This window comes from Salvelinus alpinus, chromosome 3 (assembly GCF_045679555.1).
Source record: "Salvelinus alpinus chromosome 3, SLU_Salpinus.1, whole genome shotgun sequence".
Taxonomy (NCBI): Eukaryota; Metazoa; Chordata; class Actinopteri; order Salmoniformes; family Salmonidae; genus Salvelinus; species Salvelinus alpinus.
This window is the reverse complement of record NC_092088.1, coordinates 92,307,153-92,329,245: the sequence shown is the minus strand read 5'-3', so window position 1 is coordinate 92,329,245 and position 22,093 is coordinate 92,307,153. Positions and strand designations below refer to the sequence as shown.

The following is a 22,093-nucleotide window of genomic DNA, read 5'->3' as shown; positions in this document are numbered from 1 at the left end:
AGGGGAGGATGAGGATGAAGTAGCAACCCTCGTTGATAACGAACAGCCCGGTACTAGTGGGGCTGGGGTCGATCTGAATCCAGAGGATGACGATCTAGAACCAGAAGACCTGGCAGGGTCCTTGACTAATTTCGGGACGGCCCAAAACCAGGATCCAACCCTGCAGCAAGCCAGAGCAGACGTGCAGGTCGTCGATGGTACTCCCATAAATGATGGGATGAGGCCTAATAGTTTTCCCCACTTCATTATGAAAAAGGGTTTGGTGTACAGAGTCTCAAAAATAGGGGTTGATGTGGTTGAACAGTTGTTGGTCCCCACCCGGTACCGGAGGACAGTACTGGATCTAGCTCATGGGCACATTCTGGGTGGACACCTTGGTATCGATAAAACCCGAGACCGGATTGTAAGGAGGTTTTACTGGCCAGGAATTCAGGCTGAAGTGGCTCGGCATTGTGGAGAGTGCCCGGAGTGCCAGTTAACAGCTCCCCGACCAGCTGTTAGAAGCCCGTTAGTGCCACTCCCTATAATCGAAACGCCATTTGAGAGGATAGCGATGGATATAGTGGGCCCACTACCCAAGTCCGCCAGAGGACACCAATACATTCTGGTCATTCTAGATTATGCCACTCGCTACCCAGAAGCCATTCCCCTTCGGACGATGACTTCCAAAAATATTGCCAAGGAATTAGTGCTCTTGTTCACCAGGGTAGGGGTTCCAAAGGAGATCCTTACTGACCAGGGGACCCCCTTTATGTCCCGCCTTATGGCGGACCTTTGTAAATTGTGGCAGGTGAAACAGTTGAGGACATCGGTTTACCATCCTCAGACGGACGGGCTGGTTGAGAGATTCAACAGGACCCTGAAGTCAATGCTCAGGAAGGTAATCGATAAGGATGGGAAAAACTGGGATTGCATGTTGCCGTATCTGATGTTTGCCATTAGAGAGGTTCCTCAAGCCTCGCTGGGGTTTTCTCCCTTTGAGCTGGTATATGGGAGGCACCCCCGGGGAATCTTAGACATCGCCCGGGAAACCTGGGAGCACGAATCCACCCCGTATACTAGTGTCATAGAGCACGGCAATGCAAGACAGGATAGCCACAGTCATGCCCATCGTCCGAGAGCACATGAGACAAGCACAAGAGCACCAGCGGCACACTTATAACCGGCAGGCTACCCTGAGGGAATTTCAACCGGGAGATAAGGTGTTAGTGCTGATCCCCACGGTTGAGTGCAAACTACTAGCCACATGGAAAGGACCATATGAAGTACTGGAGAGAATAGGAGAAGTGAATTATCGGATCCGACAGCCAGGTCGACGGCCACAGGAACAGATCTATCACATAAACCTGTTAAAAGCATGGAGAGAGAGAGAAACACTAATGGTCACATACCCTACACACACTCAGGAGGCAGCCGAAGTAAATATTTCACCTACTCTGTCCCCAGCACAAGTACAGGAAGTAAAGACCCTGATCCAGAAAAACAGAGATGTGTTTTCAGAGGTACCCGGCCGAACTGAGGTTACGGCTCACGATATCGTTTCCCTACCAGGGAGAAAAGTGAGCATGAGGCCATATCGGGTAGCCGAGGCTCGACAGGCCGCGATTAGAGCAGAGACAGAGAAAATGTTGACAGCTGGAGTGATCGAGGAGTCACATAGTGAGTGGTCTAGCCCAATTGTGATGGTCTCCAAGCCCGATGGGTCTTTGCGGTTTTGTAACGACTTTCGGAAAGTAAATGAAATCTCCAAGTTTGATGCCTACCCCATGCCCCGAGTAGACGAACTACTGGAGAAAATTGGTAAAGCTCGGTACATTACGACCCTGGACCTGACAAAAGGGTACTGGCAAATTCCTCTGACCCCCAGGGCCAAAGAAAAGACAGCCTTTGCAACTCCTGACGGTTTGTTTCAATACACCGTCATGCCATTCGGCTTACACGGGGCCCCAGCTACCTTTCAACGGCTCATGAACAAGGTCCTAAAACCGCACCAGGCATACGCCGCAGCTTATTTAGATGACGTGGGAATCTACAGCCCTGATTGGGAATCCCACTTACCCCGGGTACAGGCGGTGTTAGACGCCCTTAGAAAGGCAGGGCTCACGGCGAACCCTGCCAAGTGTTATGTGGGGTTAGGGGAAACAGAGTATCTGGGATACACCGTGGGAAGAGGGTTAATCAAACCCCAACAGAAGAAGGTGGAGGCAATTAGAGAATGGCCGAAACCAGTAAATAAGAAGCAAGTTCGAGCCTTCCTAGGGCTGACCGGTTACTACCGGAAGTTCATCCCAAGTTATGCCACAGTGGCCGCCCCACTCACCGACATGACTAGAGCCAGAGGGCCAAACATGGTCAAATGGGATGAAAGGGCCACCAAAGCATTTAGGACATTACAGGAGGCTCTCTGCTGTAATCCAGTGCTGGTGGTACCAGACTTTGAGAAAGAGTTTGTGGTTCAGACGGATGCCTCAGAGGTCGGCTTGGGAGCCGTGCTATCCCAAGAGGTAGAAGGGGTGGAACACCCCATCCTGTTTTTAAGCAGGAAGCTGGAACCACGGGAAACCAACTACGCGCTCGTTGAGAAAGAGGCGCTGGCAGTAAAGTGGGCTCTAGAAAGCCTGAAATACTACCTGCTGGGGCGCCACTTCACCCTCATCAGTGACCATGCCCCACTCACCTGGATGCATAGGGCTAAAGAGAAGAACGCTCGGGTGATGCGGTGGTTTTTGAGTCTCCAACCGTTTCACTTTGACTTGAAACACAAAGCAGGGAAGGAAATGGGAAATGTGGATGGGTTATCCCGCATGCACGCATATTTTGCTGCGGTAGCCCGACCTAGGGGGTCGGATCTAGGGGGGGAGATATGTGGCAAAGAAGGGGGTCGAGTGATAAATGGCAGATATGTGAGAGCAGAACTAATAAACGGGCTCTGCCCGATCACTAAAATGGCCACCCCGATCAGAACTACAGATCACAAAATGGCCGACTGCCAAAACTACAAGTCCCAGAAGCAAGGGGAACCCTCAGAAGGTGGAGCCAACACACAGATAAAGGGTCAAGAAAAACCAGGAAGAGGATGTGAGGGCTGGAAGGATCTGTGAACCATAGAGAAAGAGACAATAGATATTGACTGGATTTACTGTGTATGAGCTGGACTGTTTTGGACTTACCTGTTTGCGTTTGGACCTGGACCTACTGAGAACCCGATTCGTGTACCGAACCCTGCTATCCTTGACCTTGCCTACGACCTGGGTGGACCAGGACGGAGAGACAAACACACAGGTACTGTCCTGTTCGAAAGAACTCTCATTCTGGGGTAATTTGGTGACAGTTTCCCACTTAATTTGTGACAAACGCTCATAACCTTGAAGAGGTTTGCCACAGTCTGTAGCAGTTTGGGTCAAGAGTGTCCCCTCCTTTGAAGAGGGGGATGACCGCAGCTGCTTTCCAATCTTTGGGAATCTCAGACGACACGAAAGAGGTTGAACAGGCTAGTAATAGGGGTTGCAACAATTTCGGCAGATAATTTTAGAAAGAAAGGGTCCAGATTGTCTAGCCCGGCTGATTTGTAGGGGTCCAGATTTTGCAGCTCTTTCAGAACATCAGCTGACTGGATTTGGGAGAAGGAGAAATGGGGAAGGCTTGGGCGAGTTGCTGTGGGGGGTGCAGTGCTGTTGACCGGGGTAGGGGTAGCCAGGTGGAAAGCATGGCCAGCCGTAGAAAAATGCTTATTGAAATTCTCAATTATAGTGGATTTATCGGTGGTGACAGTGTCTCCTGTCCTCAGTGCAGTGGGCAGCTGGGAGGAGGTGTTCTTATTCTCCATGGACTTTACAGTGTCCCAGAACTTTTTGGAGTTTGTGTTGCAGGAAGAAAATTTCTGCTTGAAAAAGCTAGCCTTGGCTTTTCTAACTGCCTGTGCATATTGGTTTCTAGCTTCCCTGAAAAGTTGCAAATCACTGGGGCTGTTCGATGCTAATGCAGAACGCCATAGAATGTTTATGTGTTGGTTAAGGGCAGTCAGGTCTGGAGAGAACCAAGGGCTATATCTGTTCCTGGTTCTACATTTCTTGAATGGGGCATGCTTATTTAAGATGGTGAGGAAGGCATTTAAAAAAAATAACCAGGCATCCTCTACTGATGGAATGAGATCAATATCCTTCCAGGATACCCCGGCCAGGTCGATTAGAAAGGCCTGCTCGCTGAAGTGTTTCAGGGAGCGTTTGACAGTGATGAGTGGAGGTCGTTTGACCGCTGACCCATTACGGATGCAGGCAATGAGGCAGTAATCGCTGAGATCTTGGTTGAAAACAGCAGAGGTGTATTTAGAGGGCAAGTTGGTTAGGATGATATCTATGAGGGTGCCCGTGTTTACGGCTTTGGGGTGGTACCTGGTAGGTTCATTGATAATTTGTGTGAGATTGAGGGCATCAAGCTTAGATTGTAGGATGGCTGGGGTGTTAAGCATGTTCCAGTTTAGGTCGCCTAGCAGTACAAGCTCTGAAGATAGATGGGGGGCAATCAGTTCACATATGGTGTCCAGAGCACAGCTGGGGGCAGAGGGTGGTCTATAGCAGGCGGCAACGGTGAGAGACATGTATTTAGAGAGGTGGATTTTTAAAAGTAGAAGTTCAAATTGCTTGGGTACAGACCTGGATAGTAGGACAGAACTCTGCAGGCTATCTTTGCAGTAGATTGCAACACCGCCCCCTTTGGCCGTTCTATCTTGTCTGAAAATGTTGTAGTTAGGAATGGAGATTTCACAATTTTTGGTGGTCTTCTTAAGCCAGGATTCAGACACGGCTAGAACATCCAGGTTGGCAGAGTGTGCTAAAGCAGTGAATAAAACAAACTTAGGGAGGAGGCTTCTAATGTTAACATGCATGAAACCAAGGCTATTACGGTTACAGAAGTCATCAAAAGAGAGCGTCTGGGGAATAGGAGTGGAGCTAGGCACTGCAGGGCCTGGATTCCCCTCTATATCACCAGAGGAACAGAGGAGGAGTAGGATAAGGGTACGGCTAAAAGCTATGAGAATTGGTCGTCAAGAACGTCCGGAACAGAGAGTAAAAGGAGGTTTCTGGGGGCGATAAAATAGCTTCAAGGTATAATGTACAGACAAAGGTATGGTAGGATGTGAATACAGTGGAGGTAAACCTAGGTATTGAGTGATGATGAGAGAGATATTGTCTCTAGAAACATCATTGAAACCAGGTGATGTCATCGCATGTGTGAGTGGTGGAACTGAAAGGTTGGATAAGGTATAATGAGCAGGGCTAGAGGCTCTACAGTGAAATAAGCCAATAAACACTAACCAGAACAGCAATGGACAAGGCATATTGACATTAAGGAGAGGCATGCTTAGTCGAGTGATCATAAGGGTCCAGTGAGTACTGAGGTTGGTTGGGGTAACGGCGATTCAGACAGCTAGCCGGGCCATCGGTAGCAAGCTAGCATAGGATAGAGGTCTGTTTTTAGCCACCTCGTGCGTTTCCGACGGTAGATTAGTGGGGTTCCGTGTGGTAGAGGGGATCAATCCAATTGGCAAAATAGATATAGTTATAGTGACCCAAGAACATTTTTCCGATAGACCTATTCAGATAGCAGCCGATAAGACAGCTAACGATTAGCGAGCTGTAGATGGGCGTTCAGGTAACATCGCGACGGAGGGGCCAGTTGGGTAACTCCCTCGGGCAGATAACGTCGGTAGTCCAGTCGTGAAGGCCCGGTGGGGCTCCGCATCGGCAGTAAAACGGGTCCGGATAGGTGATTGTAGCCCAGGAGTGGCTGATGGAACTCTTCAGCTGGCTAGCTCCGGAATAATTGATGTTTGCTCCGGGATCGACGTAAGCCAATAGTCACACTGATAGCAGCTAGCTAGCTGCGAGATCCAGGTGTAAATGTCCAGAGCTTGTGGTTGAAATCCGGGGATATGGAGAGAAAAATAGGTCCGGTATGTTCTGGTGTTGTACAAAACGGGCGATAGCTTTTCGAGCTAAAGGATAGCTGATGACCACAAACCGTGGTTAGCTGAATACTAACGTTAGCCAGTTAACTGGCTAGCTTCTGGTTAGCTTCTGGTTAGCTTCTGGCTAGCTTCTATTGTGGATTTCAGATTTGAGGTAAATAATACTTCTTTTTTTAAATTGGTGAGGCGGGTTGCAGGAGAGTGTTTTGAAGTTGAGTTTTTGGAAAAGAAAATATATAAAAGATATGCGAAGAAAGATGTAAATATATATAGACACGGGACACGACAAGACGAGGACAAAGGACGTCTGACTGCTATGCCATCTTGGAGTGTGCACTTGTACACAAAATACAGTATATACATGTGATATGAGTAAAGTAAGATATGTAAACATTATTAAAGTGGCATTATTTAGAGTGACATTGTTTACAGTGACTAGTGATCCATTTATTTAAGTGTCTATTGATTGGTTTCTCAATGTAGGCAGCAGTCTCTCTGAGTTAGTGATGGCTGTTTAGCAGTCTGATGGCATTGAGATAGAAGCTGTTTTTCAGTCTCTCAGTCCCAGCTTTGATGCACCTGTACTGACCTCACCTTGTGGGTGATAGTGGTGTGAACAGGCAGTGGCTCGTATAAGGGATTTGTGTCAATTCAAATCTGGTATCAGGACAAAATGTGATTCAGAGTTACCGAATATACTTTAAGTATTTTTATTAAACTCAAGCGATAAATGGTAAATGCAATTTTCGTATATACGGGTTCACTGCACCACCCCGCAGGGCAGAACAGAGAACTAGCAGGATGTAAGTAAACAGCTGTTCTTATACTGTGACAGACAAGTTCCAACCCGTCTGTTGGCCTATCACAGTAGAGGCTGAGCGTGGTTTAAACTCTGCTCAGCCTATCGCCGGCGCTCAGGCTAGTCCTAGCCTCTTTGCGCTCTTTGGTGTCCCGGCGCTGTTGCTGTGTAGATTACGCTCCCTCACCCCAGAGACTGAGGTCAGACAGCTCTGCAACATTGTCTGCGCTATTTGCACCTGTATACAAAAGCACACTGTTCTCGCTCAAGGCTAACCACAGCTTCCCAGCACACTTATCGGGGGCTAACTGTTACTTCCAGCACACACACACACAGACACCCAGGCGCCCAGGCCAACAGTTGCTAATATTCAATCACATGTGATATAGCATTGGGTTATAGTGCAATAAACACAAATCCTAACACTCGGGTGCTTGTTGTCCTTGATGATCTTTATGACATCGGGTGTTGTGTAGGTGTCATGGAGGGCAGGTAGTTTGCCCCCGGTGATGCGTTGTACAGACCACCCTCTGGAGAGCCATGCGGTTGTGGGCGGTGCAGTTGCCATACCAGGCTGTGATACAGCCCAACAGGATTGTGCATCTGTAAAAGTTAGTCAGGGTTTTGGGTGACAGGCTAAATTTCTTCAGCCTCCTGAGGTTCACAACGCTGTCTGTGTGGGTGGACCATTTCAGTTTGTCTGTGAGGTGTACGCCCAGGAACTTAAAACTTTCCACCTTCTCCACTGCTGTCCCTTCGGTGTGGATACAGGGGTGCTCCCTCTGCTGTTTCCTGAAGTCCACGATCATCTCCTATGTTTTGTTGACGTTGAGTGAGAGGTTGTTTTCTTGACACCACACTCCAAGTGGCCTCACCTCCTCCCTGTAGGCTGTCTCGTCGTTGTTGGTTATCAAGTCCACTACTGTTGTGTCGTCTGCAAACTTGATGATTGAGTTGGAGGCGTGCGTGTCCACGCAGTCGTGGGTGAACAAGGAGTACAGGAAAGGGCTGAGCACACATCCTTGTGGGGCCCCAGTGTTGAGGGTCAGCGAAGTGGAGATGTTGTTTCCTAACTTCACCACCTGGGGGCGGCCCGTCAAAGTCCAGAACCCAGTTGCACAGGGCGGGGTTGAGACTCAGGGCCACCAGCTTGATGATGAGCTTGGAGGGTACTATGGTGTTGAATGCTGAGCTGTAGTCAATGAACAGCATTCTTACATAAGTATTATTTTTGTCCAGGCAGTGTGCAGTGAGATGGCGATTGCGTCATCTGTGGACCTGTTGGGGCGGTATGCAAACTGAGGTGGGTCAAGGGTGGCCGGTAAGGTGGCGGTGATATGATCCTTGACTAGCCTCTCAAAGCACTTCATGATGACAGAAGTGAGTGCGACAGGCAGTAGTTATTTTGTTCAGTTATCTTTGCCTTCTTGGGTACAGCAACAGTGATAGCCATCTTGAAGCATGTGGGGACAACAGACTGGGATAGGGAGCGATTGAATATGTCTGTAAACACACCAGCCAGCTGGTCTGCGCATGCTCTGAGTACGCGGCTTGAGATACCGTCTGGGCCAGCAGCCTTGCGAGGGTTAACACGTTTAAATGTTTCACTCACGTCAACCACTGAGAAGGAGAGGGGGGGGCCGCAGTCTTTGTTAGCGAGCCGCGACGGTGGCACTGTATTATCCTCAAAGCGGGCAAAGAAGGTGTTTAGTTTGTCTGGAAGCGTGACGTCGGTATCAGTGACGTGGCTGTTTTTGTTTTTGTAGTCTGTGATTTCCTGTGGACCCTGTAACATGTTAATGATGTTCTCACTGTCTTCCATCTACTCTACATGTTTACAGAGGAACTGAGGAAGGAGAGGAGTAAGTAGTGTCTTCAGATCATCACTTTGCAAGAATTATGTGAAGTATTTCAAGTATTTTTTCACATCACATTTAAGATGTTCTTTCTGATGTTAGAGCAGTGGTATGAAACAACAGCTGGGATTCAATTCAAGGTGCATTATAATGCAGCACACTATAACAGACTTTTAAAGCTTTTTTACGTTTGAGTCGACATGTGCAGTGTTTATGAAGGTGATCTCTGTGAATGCTGGTGAAAAATGCCTTTAAAAAGTGCATTCTCAGCTGTGTAGTGCCCTGCGGTATACTGCACATTGGATTGAATCCTGACCAAGGAGTCCCAGAGAGAGACTACATCTACTAGTGTTCATGTTAATGATGTTCTCACTGTCCTCCATCTACTCTACATGTTTACAGCTAACCTTTCGGCCCAGAATAGTAAGTAGTGTGTTCAGATCATCATTTTGATATCATTATTAGAACCACAAAAGTCTAATTATCTCTAATCTACAGACTTTAAGTAGGAAAACATGTAAAAAGGTTATTTTGAGCACATTGAAGATGTTCCTTCTGATGTTGGAACATTGATATGAGACAAGGAGTCCCAGAGAGAGACTACATCTTCTAGTGTTCATGTTAATGATGTTCTCACTGTCCTCCATCTACTCTGCATGTTTACAGATTTCCTCAAGGAAGAGAGGGGTAAGTAGTGTCTTCAAATCATCATGCTGCTAGCATTATGTAAACCAATGTCTCTGCTATAGATGTACAGTTTCTTCAGAAAGTATTCACACCCATTGACTTTTTCCACATTTTGTTGTGTTACAAAATAGGATTCAAATGTGTTTAAATGTCATTTTTGGTTAACGATCTACACAAAATATTGGAGTAGAAAAATACAAACATGTATTACAGATTATTGAGAAATAAAAACACTAATGTACAGTATCTTTATTAGATTAGTATTCAACCCCCTAATTCAATACATGTTAGAAACATCTTTGGCAGCAATTAAAGCTATTAGTCTTTTTGGGTAAGTCTCTAAAACCCTTGCACATCAGGATTGTACAATATTTGCCCATTTATTGTTTTAAATATTCTTCAAGCTCTGTCATAGATTTTCAACCTGATTTAAGTCAAAACTGTAACTAGTCCACTCAGGAACATTAAATGTCGTCTTGGTAAGCAACTCCAGTGTAGATTTGGCCTTGTGTTTTAGGTTATTGTCCTGCTGAAAGGTGAATTTGTCTCCCAGTGTCTAGTGGAAAGCAGAATCAACCAGGTTTTCCTCTAGGTTTTTATCTGTGCTTAGCTCCATTCTGTTATTTTTTATCCTAAAAAACTCCCTAGGCCTAGCCGATGACGAGCATACCCATAACATGTTGCAGCCACCACCATGCTAGCAAATATATAGAGTGGTACTCAGTGATGTGTTGGATTTTCCCAAAAACATAATGCTTTGTATTCAGGACACAAAGTACATTTATTTGCCACATTTTTTGCAGCTATACTATAGTTCCTTGTTGCAAACAGGATGTTAGTTTTGGTATATGTTAATTCTGAACAGACTTCCTTCTTTTCACTCATTTAGGTTTGTATTATGGAGTAACTACAATGTCGTTGATCCATCCTCAGTTTTCTCCTATCACAACTACTAAACTCTGTAACTGTTTTAAAATCACCATTGGCCTCATGGTGAAAATACCTGATAAGTTTCCTTCCTCTCTGACAACTGAATTCTGAACATTATGGGGTAATGTTGTGTAGATCAGTAACATTATGGTGTATTGTGTGTTAATCAGTAACATTATGGGGTATTGTGTGTAGATCAGTAACATTATGGGGTATTGTGTGTAGATCAGTAACATTATGGGGTATTGTGTGTAGATCAGTAACATTATGGGGTATTGTGTGTAGATCAGTAACATTATGGGGTATTGTGTGTAGATCAGTAACATTATGGGGTATTGTGTGTAGATCAGTAACATTATGGGGTATTGTGTGTACATCAGTAACATTATGGGGTATTGTGTGTTGATCAGTAACATTATGGGGTATTGTGTGTAGATCAGTAACATTATGGGGTATTGTGTGTAGATCAGTAACATTATGGGGTATTGTGTGTAGATCAGTGACATTATGGGGTATTGTGTGTAGATCAGTAACATTATGGGGTATTGTGTGTAGATCAGTAACATTATGGGGTATTGTGTGTAGATCAGTAACATTATGGGCTATTGTGTGTAGATCAGTAACATTATGGGCTATTGTGTGTAGATCAGTAACATTATGGGCTATTGTGTGTAGATCAGTAACATTTTGGGCTATTGTGTGTTAATCAGTAACATTATGGGGTATTGTGTGTAGATCAGTAACATTATGGGGTATTGTGTGTAGATCAGTAACATTATGGGGTATTGTGTGTTAATCAGTAACATTATGGGGTATTGTGTGTTAATCAGTAACATTATGGGGTATTGTGTGTAGATCAGTAACATTATGGGGTATTGTGTGTTAATCAGTAACATTATGGGGTATTGTGTGTAGATCAGTAACATTATGGGGTATTGTGTGTAGATCAGTAACATTATGGGGTATTGTGTGTAGATCAGTAACATTATGGGCTATTGTGTGTAGATCAGTAACATTATGGGCTATTGTGTGTAGATCAGTAACATTATGGGCTATTGTGTGTAGATCAGTAACATTATGGGCTATTGTGTGTAGATCAGTAACATTTTGGGCTATTGTGTGTTAATCAGTAACATTTTGGGCTATTGTGTGTTAATCAGTAACATTATGGGCTATTGTGTGTAGATCAGTAACATTATGGGCTATTGTGTGTAGATCAGTAACATTATGGGGTATTGTGTGTTAATCAGTAACATTATGGGGTATTGTGTGTTAATCAGTAACATTATGGGGTATTGTGTGTAGATCAGTAACATTATGGGGTATTGTGTGTTAATCAGTAACATTATGGGGTATTGTGTGTAGATCAGTAACATTATGGGGTATTGTGTGTAGATCAGTGACATTATGGGGTATTGTGTGTTAATCAGTAACATTATGGGGTATTGTGTGTAGATCAGTAACATTATGGGGTATTGTGTGTAGATCAGTGACATTGTGGGGTATTGTGTGTTAATCAGTAACATTATGGGGTATTGTGTGTAGATCAGTAACATTATGGGGTATTGTGTGTAGATCAGTAACATTATGGGGTATTGTGTGTAGATCAGTAACATTATGGGGTATTGTGTGTAGATCAGTGACATTATGGGGTATTGTGTGTAGATCAGTAACATTATGGGGTATTGTGTGTAGATCAGTAACATTATGGGGTATTGTGTGTAGATCAGTAACATTATGGGGTATTGTGTGTAGATCAGTAACATTATGGGGTATTGTGTGTAGATCAGTAACATTATGGGGTATTGTGTGTTAATCAGTAACATTATGGGGTATTGTGTGTAGATCAGTAACATTATGGGGTATTGTGTGTTAATCAGTAACATTATGGGGTATTGTGTGTAGATCAGTAACATTATGGGGTATTGTGTGTAGATCAGTAACATTATGGGGTATTGTGTGTAGATCAGTAACATTATGGGCTATTGTGTGTAGATCAGTAACATTTTGGGCTATTGTGTGTTAATCAGTAACATTATGGGGTATTGTGTGTTAATCAGTAACATTATGGGGTATTGTGTGTAGATCAGTAACATTATGGGGTATTGTGTGTAGATCAGTAACATTATGGGGTATTGTGTGTTGATCAGTAACATTATGGGGTATTGTGTGTTGATCAGTAACATTATGGGGTATTGTGTGTTAATCAGTAACATTATGGGGTATTGTGTGTTAATCAGTAACATTATGGGGTATTGTGTGTAGATCAGTAACATTATGGGGTATTGTGTGTAGATCAGTAACATTATGGGGTATTGTGTGTAGATCAGTAACATTATGGGGTATTGTGTGTAGATCAGTGACATTATGGGGTATTGTGTGTAGATCAGTAACATTATGGGGTATTGTGTGTAGATCAGTAACATTATGGGGTATTGTGTGGAGATCAGTAACATTATGGGCTATTGTGTGGAGATCAGTAACATTATGGGCTATTGTGTGTAGATCAGTAACATTATGGGCTATTGTGTGTAGATCAGTAACATTATGGGCTATTGTGTGTAGATCAGTAACATTATGGGCTATTGTGTGTAGATCAGTAACATTATGGGCTATTGTGTGTAGATCAGTAACATTTTGGGCTATTGTGTGTTAATCAGTAACATTATGGGGTATTGTGTGTAGATCAGTAACATTATGGGGTATTGTGTGTAGATCAGTAACATTATGGGGTATTGTGTGTTGATCAGTAACATTATGGGGTATTGTGTGTTGATCAGTAACATTATGGGGTATTGTGTGTTAATCAGTAACATTATGGGGTATTGTGTGTTAATCAGTAACATTATGGGGTATTGTGTGTTAATCAGTAACATTATGGGGTATTGTGTGTTAATCAGTAACATTATGGGGTATTGTGTGTTAATCAGTAACATTATGGGGTATTGTGTGTTGATCAGTAACATTATGGGGTATTGTGTGTTGATCAGTAACATTATGGGGTATTGTGTGTAGATCAGTAACATTATGGGGTATTGTGTGTAGATCAGTAACATTATGGGGTATTGTGTGTAGATCAGTAACATTATGGGGTATTGTGTGTAGATCAGTAACATTATGGGGTATTGTGTGTAGATCAGTAACATTATGGGGTATTGTGTGTAGATCAGTAACATTATGAGGTATTGTGTGTAGATCAGTGACATTATGGGGTATTGTGTGTAGATCAGTAACATTATGGGGTATTGTGTGTAGATCAGTAACATTATGGGGTATTGTGTGTAGATCAGTAACATTATGGGGTATTGTGTGTAGATCAGTAACATTATGGGGTATTGTGTGTTGATCAGTAACATTATGGGGTATTGTGTGTTGATCAGTAACATTATGGGGTATTGTGTGTTGATCAGTAACATTATGGGGTATTGTGTGTAGATCAGTAACATTATGGGGTATTGTGTGTAGATCAGTAACATTATGAGGTATTGTGTGTAGATCAGTGACATTATGGGGTATTGTGTGTAGATCAGTAACATTATGGGGTATTGTGTGTAGATCAGTAACATTATGGGGTATTGTGTGTAGATCAGTAACATTATGGGGTATTGTGTGTAGATCAGTAACATTATGGGGTATTGTGTGTAGATCAGTAACATTATGGGGTATTGTGTGTTAATCAGTAACATTATGGGGTATTGTGTGTAGATCAGTAACATTATGGGGTATTGTGTGTAGATCAGTAACATTATTGGGGTATTGTGTGTTAATCAGTAACATTATGGGGTATTGTGTGTAGATCAGTAACATTATGGGGTATTGTGTGTAGATCAGTAACATTATGGGGTATTGTGTGTAGATCAGTAACATTATGGGGTATTGTGTGTAGATCAGTAACATTTTGGGCTATTGTGTGTTAATCAGTAACATTATGGGGTATTGTGTGTAGATCAGTAACAGTATGGGGTATTGTGTGTAGATCAGTAACATTTTGGGCTATTGTGTGTTAATCAGTAACATTATGGGGTATTGTGTGTAGATCAGTAACATTATGGGGTATTGTGTGTAGATCAGTAACATTATGGGGTATTGTGTGTTGATCAGTAACATTATGGGGTATTGTGTGTTGATCAGTAACATTATGGGGTATTGTGTGTTAATCAGTAACATTATGGGGTATTGTGTGTTAATCAGTAACATTATGGGGTATTGTGTGTTAATCAGTAACATTATGGGGTATTGTGTGTAGATCAGTAACATTATGGGGTATTGTGTGTAGATCAGTAACATTATGGGCTATTGTGTGTAGATCAGTAACATTATGGGCTATTGTGTGTAGATCAGTAACATTATGGGCTATTGTGTGTAGATCAGTAACATTTTGGGCTATTGTGTGTTGATCAGTAACATTATGGGCTATTGTGTGTAGATCAGTAACATTATGGGGTATTGTGTGTAGATCAGTAACATTATGGGGTATTGTGTGTTGATCAGTAACATTATGGGGTATTGTGTGTTGATCAGTAACATTATGGGGTATTGTGTGTTGATCAGTAACATTATGGGGTATTGTGTGTTAATCAGTAACATTATGGGGTATTGTGTGTTAATCAGTAACATTATGGGGTATTGTGTGTTAATCAGTAACATTATGGGGTATTGTGTGTAGATCAGTAACATTATGGGGTATTGTGTGTTAATCAGTAACATTATGGGGTATTGTGTGTTAATCAGTAACATTATGGGGTATTGTGTGTAGATCAGTAACATTATGGGGTATTGTGTGTAGATCAGTAACATTATGGGGTATTGTGTGTAGATCAGTAACATTATGGGCTATTGTGTGTTAATCAGTAACATTATGGGGTATTGTGTGTTAATCAGTAACATTATGGGGTATTGTGTGTAGATCAGTAACATTATGGGGTATTGTGTGTAGATCAGTAACATTATGGGGTATTGTGTGTAGATCAGTAACATTATGGGGTATTGTGTGTTGATCAGTAACATTATGGGGTATTGTGTGTTGATCAGTAACATTATGGGGTATTGTGTGTTAATCAGTAACATTATGGGGTATTGTGTGTAGATCAGTAACATTTTGGGCTATTGTGTGTTAATCAGTAACATTATGGGGTATTGTGTGTTAATCAGTAACATTATGGGGTATTGTGTGTTAATCAGTAACATTATGGGGTATTGTGTGTTAATCAGTAACATTATGGGGTATTGTGTGTAGATCAGTAACATTATGGGGTATTGTGTGTAGATCAGTAACATTATGGGGTATTGTGTGTTGATCAGTAACATTATGGGGTATTGTGTGTTGATCAGTAACATTATGGGGTATTGTGTGTTAATCAGTAACATTATGGGGTATTGTGTGTTAATCAGTAACATTATGGGGTATTGTGTGTAGATCAGTAACATTATGGGGTATTGTGTGTAGATCAGTAACATTATGGGGTATTGTGTGTAGATCAGTAACATTATGGGGTATTGTGTGTAGATCAGTGACATTATGGGGTATTGTGTGTAGATCAGTAACATTATGGGGTATTGTGTGTAGATCAGTAACATTATGGGGTATTGTGTGGAGATCAGTAACATTATGGGCTATTGTGTGGAGATCAGTAACATTATGGGCTATTGTGTGTAGATCAGTAACATTATGGGCTATTGTGTGTAGATCAGTAACATTATGGGCTATTGTGTGTAGATCAGTAACATTATGGGCTATTGTGTGTAGATCAGTAACATTATGGGCTATTGTGTGTAGATCAGTAACATTTTGGGCTATTGTGTGTTAATCAGTAACATTATGGGGTATTGTGTGTAGATCAGTAACATTATGGGGTATTGTGTGTAGATCAGTAACATTATGGGGTATTGTGTGTTGATCAGTAACATTATGGGGTATTGTGTGTTGATCAGTAACATTATGGGGTATTGTGTGTTAATCAGTAACATTATGGGGTATTGTGTGTTAATCAGTAACATTATGGGGTATTGTGTGTTAATCAGTAACATTATGGGGTATTGTGTGTTAATCAGTAACATTATGGGGTATTGTGTGTTAATCAGTAACATTATGGGGTATTGTGTGTTGATCAGTAACATTATGGGGTATTGTGTGTTGATCAGTAACATTATGGGGTATTGTGTGTAGATCAGTAACATTATGGGGTATTGTGTGTAGATCAGTAACATTATGGGGTATTGTGTGTAGATCAGTAACATTATGGGGTATTGTGTGTAGATCAGTAACATTATGGGGTATTGTGTGTAGATCAGTAACATTATGAGGTATTGTGTGTAGATCAGTGACATTATGGGGTATTGTGTGTAGATCAGTGACATTATGGGGTATTGTGTGTAGATCAGTAACATTATGGGGTATTGTGTGTAGATCAGTAACATTATGGGGTATTGTGTGTTGATCAGTAACATTATGGGGTATTGTGTGTTGATCAGTAACATTATGGGGTATTGTGTGTCGATCAGTAACATTATGGGGTATTGTGTGTAGATCAGTAACATTATGGGGTATTGTGTGTAGATCAGTAACATTATGAGGTATTGTGTGTAGATCAGTGACATTATGGGGTATTGTGTGTAGATCAGTAACATTATGGGGTATTGTGTGTAGATCAGTAACATTATGGGGTATTGTGTGTAGATCAGTAACATTATGGGGTATTGTGTGTAGATCAGTAACATTATGGGGTATTGTGTGTAGATCAGTAACATTATGGGGTATTGTGTGTTAATCAGTAACATTATGGGGTATTGTGTGTAGATCAGTAACATTATGGGGTATTGTGTGTAGATCAGTAACATTATTGGGGTATTGTGTGTTAATCAGTAACATTATGGGGTATTGTGTGTAGATCAGTAACATTATGGGGTATTGTGTGTAGATCAGTAACATTATGGGGTATTGTGTGTAGATCAGTAACATTATGGGGTATTGTGTGTAGATCAGTAACATTTTGGGCTATTGTGTGTTGATCAGTAACATTATGGGGTATTGTGTGTAGATCAGTAACAGTATGGGGTATTGTGTGTAGATCAGTAACATTTTGGGCTATTGTGTGTTAATCAGTAACATTATGGGGTATTGTGTGTAGATCAGTAACATTATGGGGTATTGTGTGTAGATCAGTAACATTATGGGGTATTGTGTGTTGATCAGTAACATTATGGGGTATTGTGTGTTGATCAGTAACATTATGGGGTATTGTGTGTTAATCAGTAACATTATGGGGTATTGTGTGTTAATCAGTAACATTATGGGGTATTGTGTGTTAATCAGTAACATTATGGGGTATTGTGTGTAGATCAGTAACATTATGGGGTATTGTGTGTAGATCAGTAACATTATGGGCTATTGTGTGTAGATCAGTAACATTATGGGCTATTGTGTGTAGATCAGTAACATTATGGGCTATTGTGTGTAGATCAGTAACATTTTGGGCTATTGTGTGTTGATCAGTAACATTATGGGCTATTGTGTGTAGATCAGTAACATTATGGGGTATTGTGTGTAGATCAGTAACATTATGGGGTATTGTGTGTTGATCAGTAACATTATGGGGTATTGTGTGTTGATCAGTAACATTATGGGGTATTGTGTGTTGATCAGTAACATTATGGGGTATTGTGTGTTAATCAGTAACATTATGGGGTATTGTGTGTTAATCAGTAACATTATGGGGTATTGTGTGTTAATCAGTAACATTATGGGGTATTGTGTGTTAATCAGTAACATTATGGGGTATTGTGTGTTGATCAGTAACATTATGGGGTATTGTGTGTAGATCAGTAACATTATGGGGTATTGTGTGTAGATCAGTAACATTATGGGGTATTGTGTGTAGATCAGTAACATTATGGGGTATTGTGTGTAGATCAGTGACATTATGGGGTATTGTGTGTAGATCAGTAACATTATGGGGTATTGTGTGTAGATCAGTAACATTATGGGGTATTGTGTGTAGATCAGTAACATTATGGGGTATTGTGTGTAGATCAGTAACATTATGAGGTATTGTGTGTAGATCAGTGACATTATGGGGTATTGTGTGTAGATCAGTAACATTATGGGGTATTGTGTGTAGATCAGTAACATTATGGGGTATTGTGTGTAGATCAGTAACATTATGGGGTATTGTGTGTAGATCAGTAACATTATGGGGTATTGTGTGTTGATCAGTAACATTATGGGGTATTGTGTGTTAATCAGTAACATTATGGGGTATTGTGTGTAGATCAGTAACATTATGGGGTATTGTGTGTAGATCAGTAACATTATGGGGTATTGTGTGTAGATCAGTAACATTATGAGGTATTGTGTGTAGATCAGTGACATTATGGGGTATTGTGTGTAGATCAGTAACATTATGGGGTATTGTGTGTAGATCAGTAACATTATGGGGTATTGTGTGTAGATCAGTAACATTATGGGGTATTGTGTGTTGATCAGTGACATTATGGGGTATTGTGTGGAGATCAGTGACATTATGGGGTATTGTGTGGAGATCAGTAACATTATGGGCTATTGTGTGTAGATCAGTAACATTATGGGCTATTGTGTGTAGATCAGTAACATTATGGGCTATTGTGTGTAGATCAGTAACATTATGGGCTATTGTGTGTAGATCAGTAACATTATGGGCTATTGTGTGTAGATCAGTAACATTTTGGGCTATTGTGTGTTAATCAGTAACATTATGGGGTATTGTGTGTAGATCAGTAACATTATGGGGTATTGTGTGTAGATCAGTAACATTATGGGGTATTGTGTGTTGATCAGTAACATTATGGGGTATTGTGTGTTGATCAGTAACATTATGGGGTATTGTGTGTTAATCAGTAACATTATGGGGTATTGTGTGTTAATCAGTAACATTATGGGGTATTGTGTGTTAATCAGTAACATTATGGGGTATTGTGTGTTGATCAGTAACATTATGGGGTATTGTGTGTAGATCAGTAACATTATGGGGTATTGTGTGTAGATCAGTAACATTATGGGGTATTGTGTGTAGATCAGTAACATTATGGGGTATTGTGTGTAGATCAGTAACATTATGGGGTATTGTGTGTAGATCAGTAACATTATGGGGTATTGTGTGTAGATCAGTAACATTATGGGGTATTGTGTGTAGATCAGTAACATTATGAGGTATTGTGTGTAGATCAGTGACATTATGGGGTATTGTGTGTAGATCAGTGACATTATGGGGTATTGTGTGTAGATCAGTAACATTATGGGGTATTGTGTGTAGATCAGTAACATTATGGGGTATTGTGTGTTGATCAGTAACATTATGGGGTATTGTGTGTTAATCAGTAACATTATGGGGTATTGTGTGTAGATCAGTAACATTATGGGGTATTGTGTGTAGATCAGTAACATTATGAGGTATTGTGTGTAGATCAGTGACATTATGGGGTATTGTGTGTAGATCAGTAACATTATGGGGTATTGTGTGTAGATCAGTAACATTATGGGGTATTGTGTGTAGATCAGTAACATTATGGGGTATTGTGTGTTAATCAGTAACATTATGGGGTATTGTGTGTAGATCAGTAACATTATGGGGTATTGTGTGTAGATCAGTAACATTATGGGGTATTGTGTGTTAATCAGTAACATTATGGGGTATTGTGTGTAGATCAGTAACATTATGGGGTATTGTGTGTAGATCAGTAACATTATGGGGTATTGTGTGTTCTAAATGTGTGTGTTCTTAATTTCGTCTATTTTAAATTCAGGCTGTAACACAACACTGTGGAGAAAGTAATGGGGTGTGAATACGTTCTGAAGGCACTAGAAAAACACGCATATTAATGTTCCTTAACTATTATCTCAAGTTGTAACATTGATATGAGACAAGGAGTCCCAGAGAGAGACTACATCTACTAGTGTTCATGTTAATGATGTTCTCACTGTCTTCATCTACTCTACATGTTTGCAGATCGCCTCAGTAAGGAGAAGGGTAAGTAGTGTCTTTATATCATCACGTTGATAACATTTTGTAAACCGATGTCTCTTCTATCTATAATTTCTAAAGAAGTAGAACACACATAATGTTGTTCACATTAATGTTCCCTGACTTTTCTTAATATCTATGTCTACAGATAAGGTTGAGAAGGATCTCACCAGTAAACTGGGTAAGTAGTGTCCTTCTTATCCCAGTGTCTTCAGACCATAGAATAATGTTCTAGAACAGGATGTGTTGAGGCTCTAGAGGACCACTAGACTAGAGAGAGGTAGTCTCTGATACACCTGGATCACTGATGGACCAGTCACATTAATGTTGTTGTTCTAGAACAGGATGTGTTGAGGCTTGTCGTAGTAATTTCCTGTATTACTAAATGATGAGAGTTACAAACCACACACCAGTCAGAGTTATACTTAATTTTCATCTTTAATTATATGAGCTTCACCATAGCCCTTTGACTCTCAGATCAATTCAGTGTCTACATTGAATTCTGAGAGTGCCTACAAAAGAATACCAAGATTTTATAGCCAAGATACACCCCTCTCAACTTACATGACGAACCACAGATCTTAGGAAAACTTCACAAAGGGCCTCTTACTTGAGAGAGAGGAGTATCCCATAGCCAGATAGCATTAGCTATAAATTATCGTTCAGTTTGGTCTCTAAGACGAGGTTCTAATCTCGTTCCTGGTACCTCATAGTACAAAAACATCAACTCATCCAATCGCATATATCAATTGTCATCATTAGATACTCCCATCTCAAGTAAACCCCCTCTTGTCCCCCTCTCCTGGACAAGCTCACTGAGGGGAGTGAGCCTCTTGGTCATATACTATCTCAAGATAAGTGCAACATCAGAGGGGTAATACAATGGTTCCAGACACTGCCATACTCCTCCCCCCAATGGGAAAAGGAGGGAGTGACTGGCGTACAGACATTATGGAGATGAGATAATTGGTTCCCCCTTAATCACGCCATCCCTTCACATGGTTTAACAGATACATTCACATATGAAGACAATGTTCCATTCTGACCTCTCCCTTTCTGATATTCTGCATATTACCAGATATGTAAAAGACAAGCCTGACCTCTCCCCTCTCTGGGCCCCAAGTGACTTTTCCCTAGCTGAGAAGGGATAAGTGCAACTGCCAACCCTATAGTCCAAAGGGAAACATTCTAATGACAAGTATCTCACATAAGCATATTATGCAAATAAAACATCTTATTTATCTATGTTACCTAACTAATTCTGATTCAGCCCCCACAGGCTGTAGAGGACCACTAGACTAGAGAGAGGTAGTCTCTGATACACCTGGATCACTGATGGACCAGTCACATTAATGATGTTATAGAACAGGATGTGTTGAGACTGTAGAGGACCACTAGACTAGAGAGAGGTAGTCTCTGATACACCTGGATCACTGATGGACCAGACACATTTAATGAATGAAAATAAGAAGTGGTTGGATAGAATATCTTCATTGGAGAAGTTGTCTCATAGAGGTACGCTGGACTCATTTAGGTGTGTGGAACTGATTTAGGATTTGTGACGTTAGATAAATGATCTGAGACAAGGAGTCCCAGAGAGAGACTACATCTTCTAGTGTTCATGTTAATGATGTTCTCACTGTCTTCCATCTACTCTACATGTTTACAGAGGACTTCAGGAACGAGAGGGGTAAGTAGCGTCTTCAGATCATCACTTTGTTAGAATTATATGAAGTATTTTACATATTTTTTTTTGCTGAGCACAAAGGGGCAATCGGTAGTTGATACATCCATTTTTGGACTTATAGACAAATGATATGTGTACCCATTGATTATTGAAGAGTATAACATATAAATG

At 41.4% G+C, this 22,093-nt stretch overlaps 1 protein-coding gene across 1 annotated transcript in view; it reads left to right on the top strand.

The window, feature by feature from the left end:
- The window catches only part of LOC139571525 (uncharacterized), a 157,950-nt gene that overhangs the window by 46,193 nt on the left and 89,664 nt on the right, over positions 1-22,093 (top strand). Inside the window, exons 45-50 of the mRNA XM_071394492.1 lie at positions 8,609-8,629; positions 9,026-9,046; positions 9,290-9,310; positions 20,221-20,241; positions 20,384-20,416; positions 21,905-21,925. Of these exons, the coding sequence (XP_071250593.1) occupies positions 8,609-8,629; positions 9,026-9,046; positions 9,290-9,310; positions 20,221-20,241; positions 20,384-20,416; positions 21,905-21,925 (138 nt within the window). The remainder of the gene's footprint in view (positions 1-8,608; positions 8,630-9,025; positions 9,047-9,289; positions 9,311-20,220; positions 20,242-20,383; positions 20,417-21,904; positions 21,926-22,093) is intronic.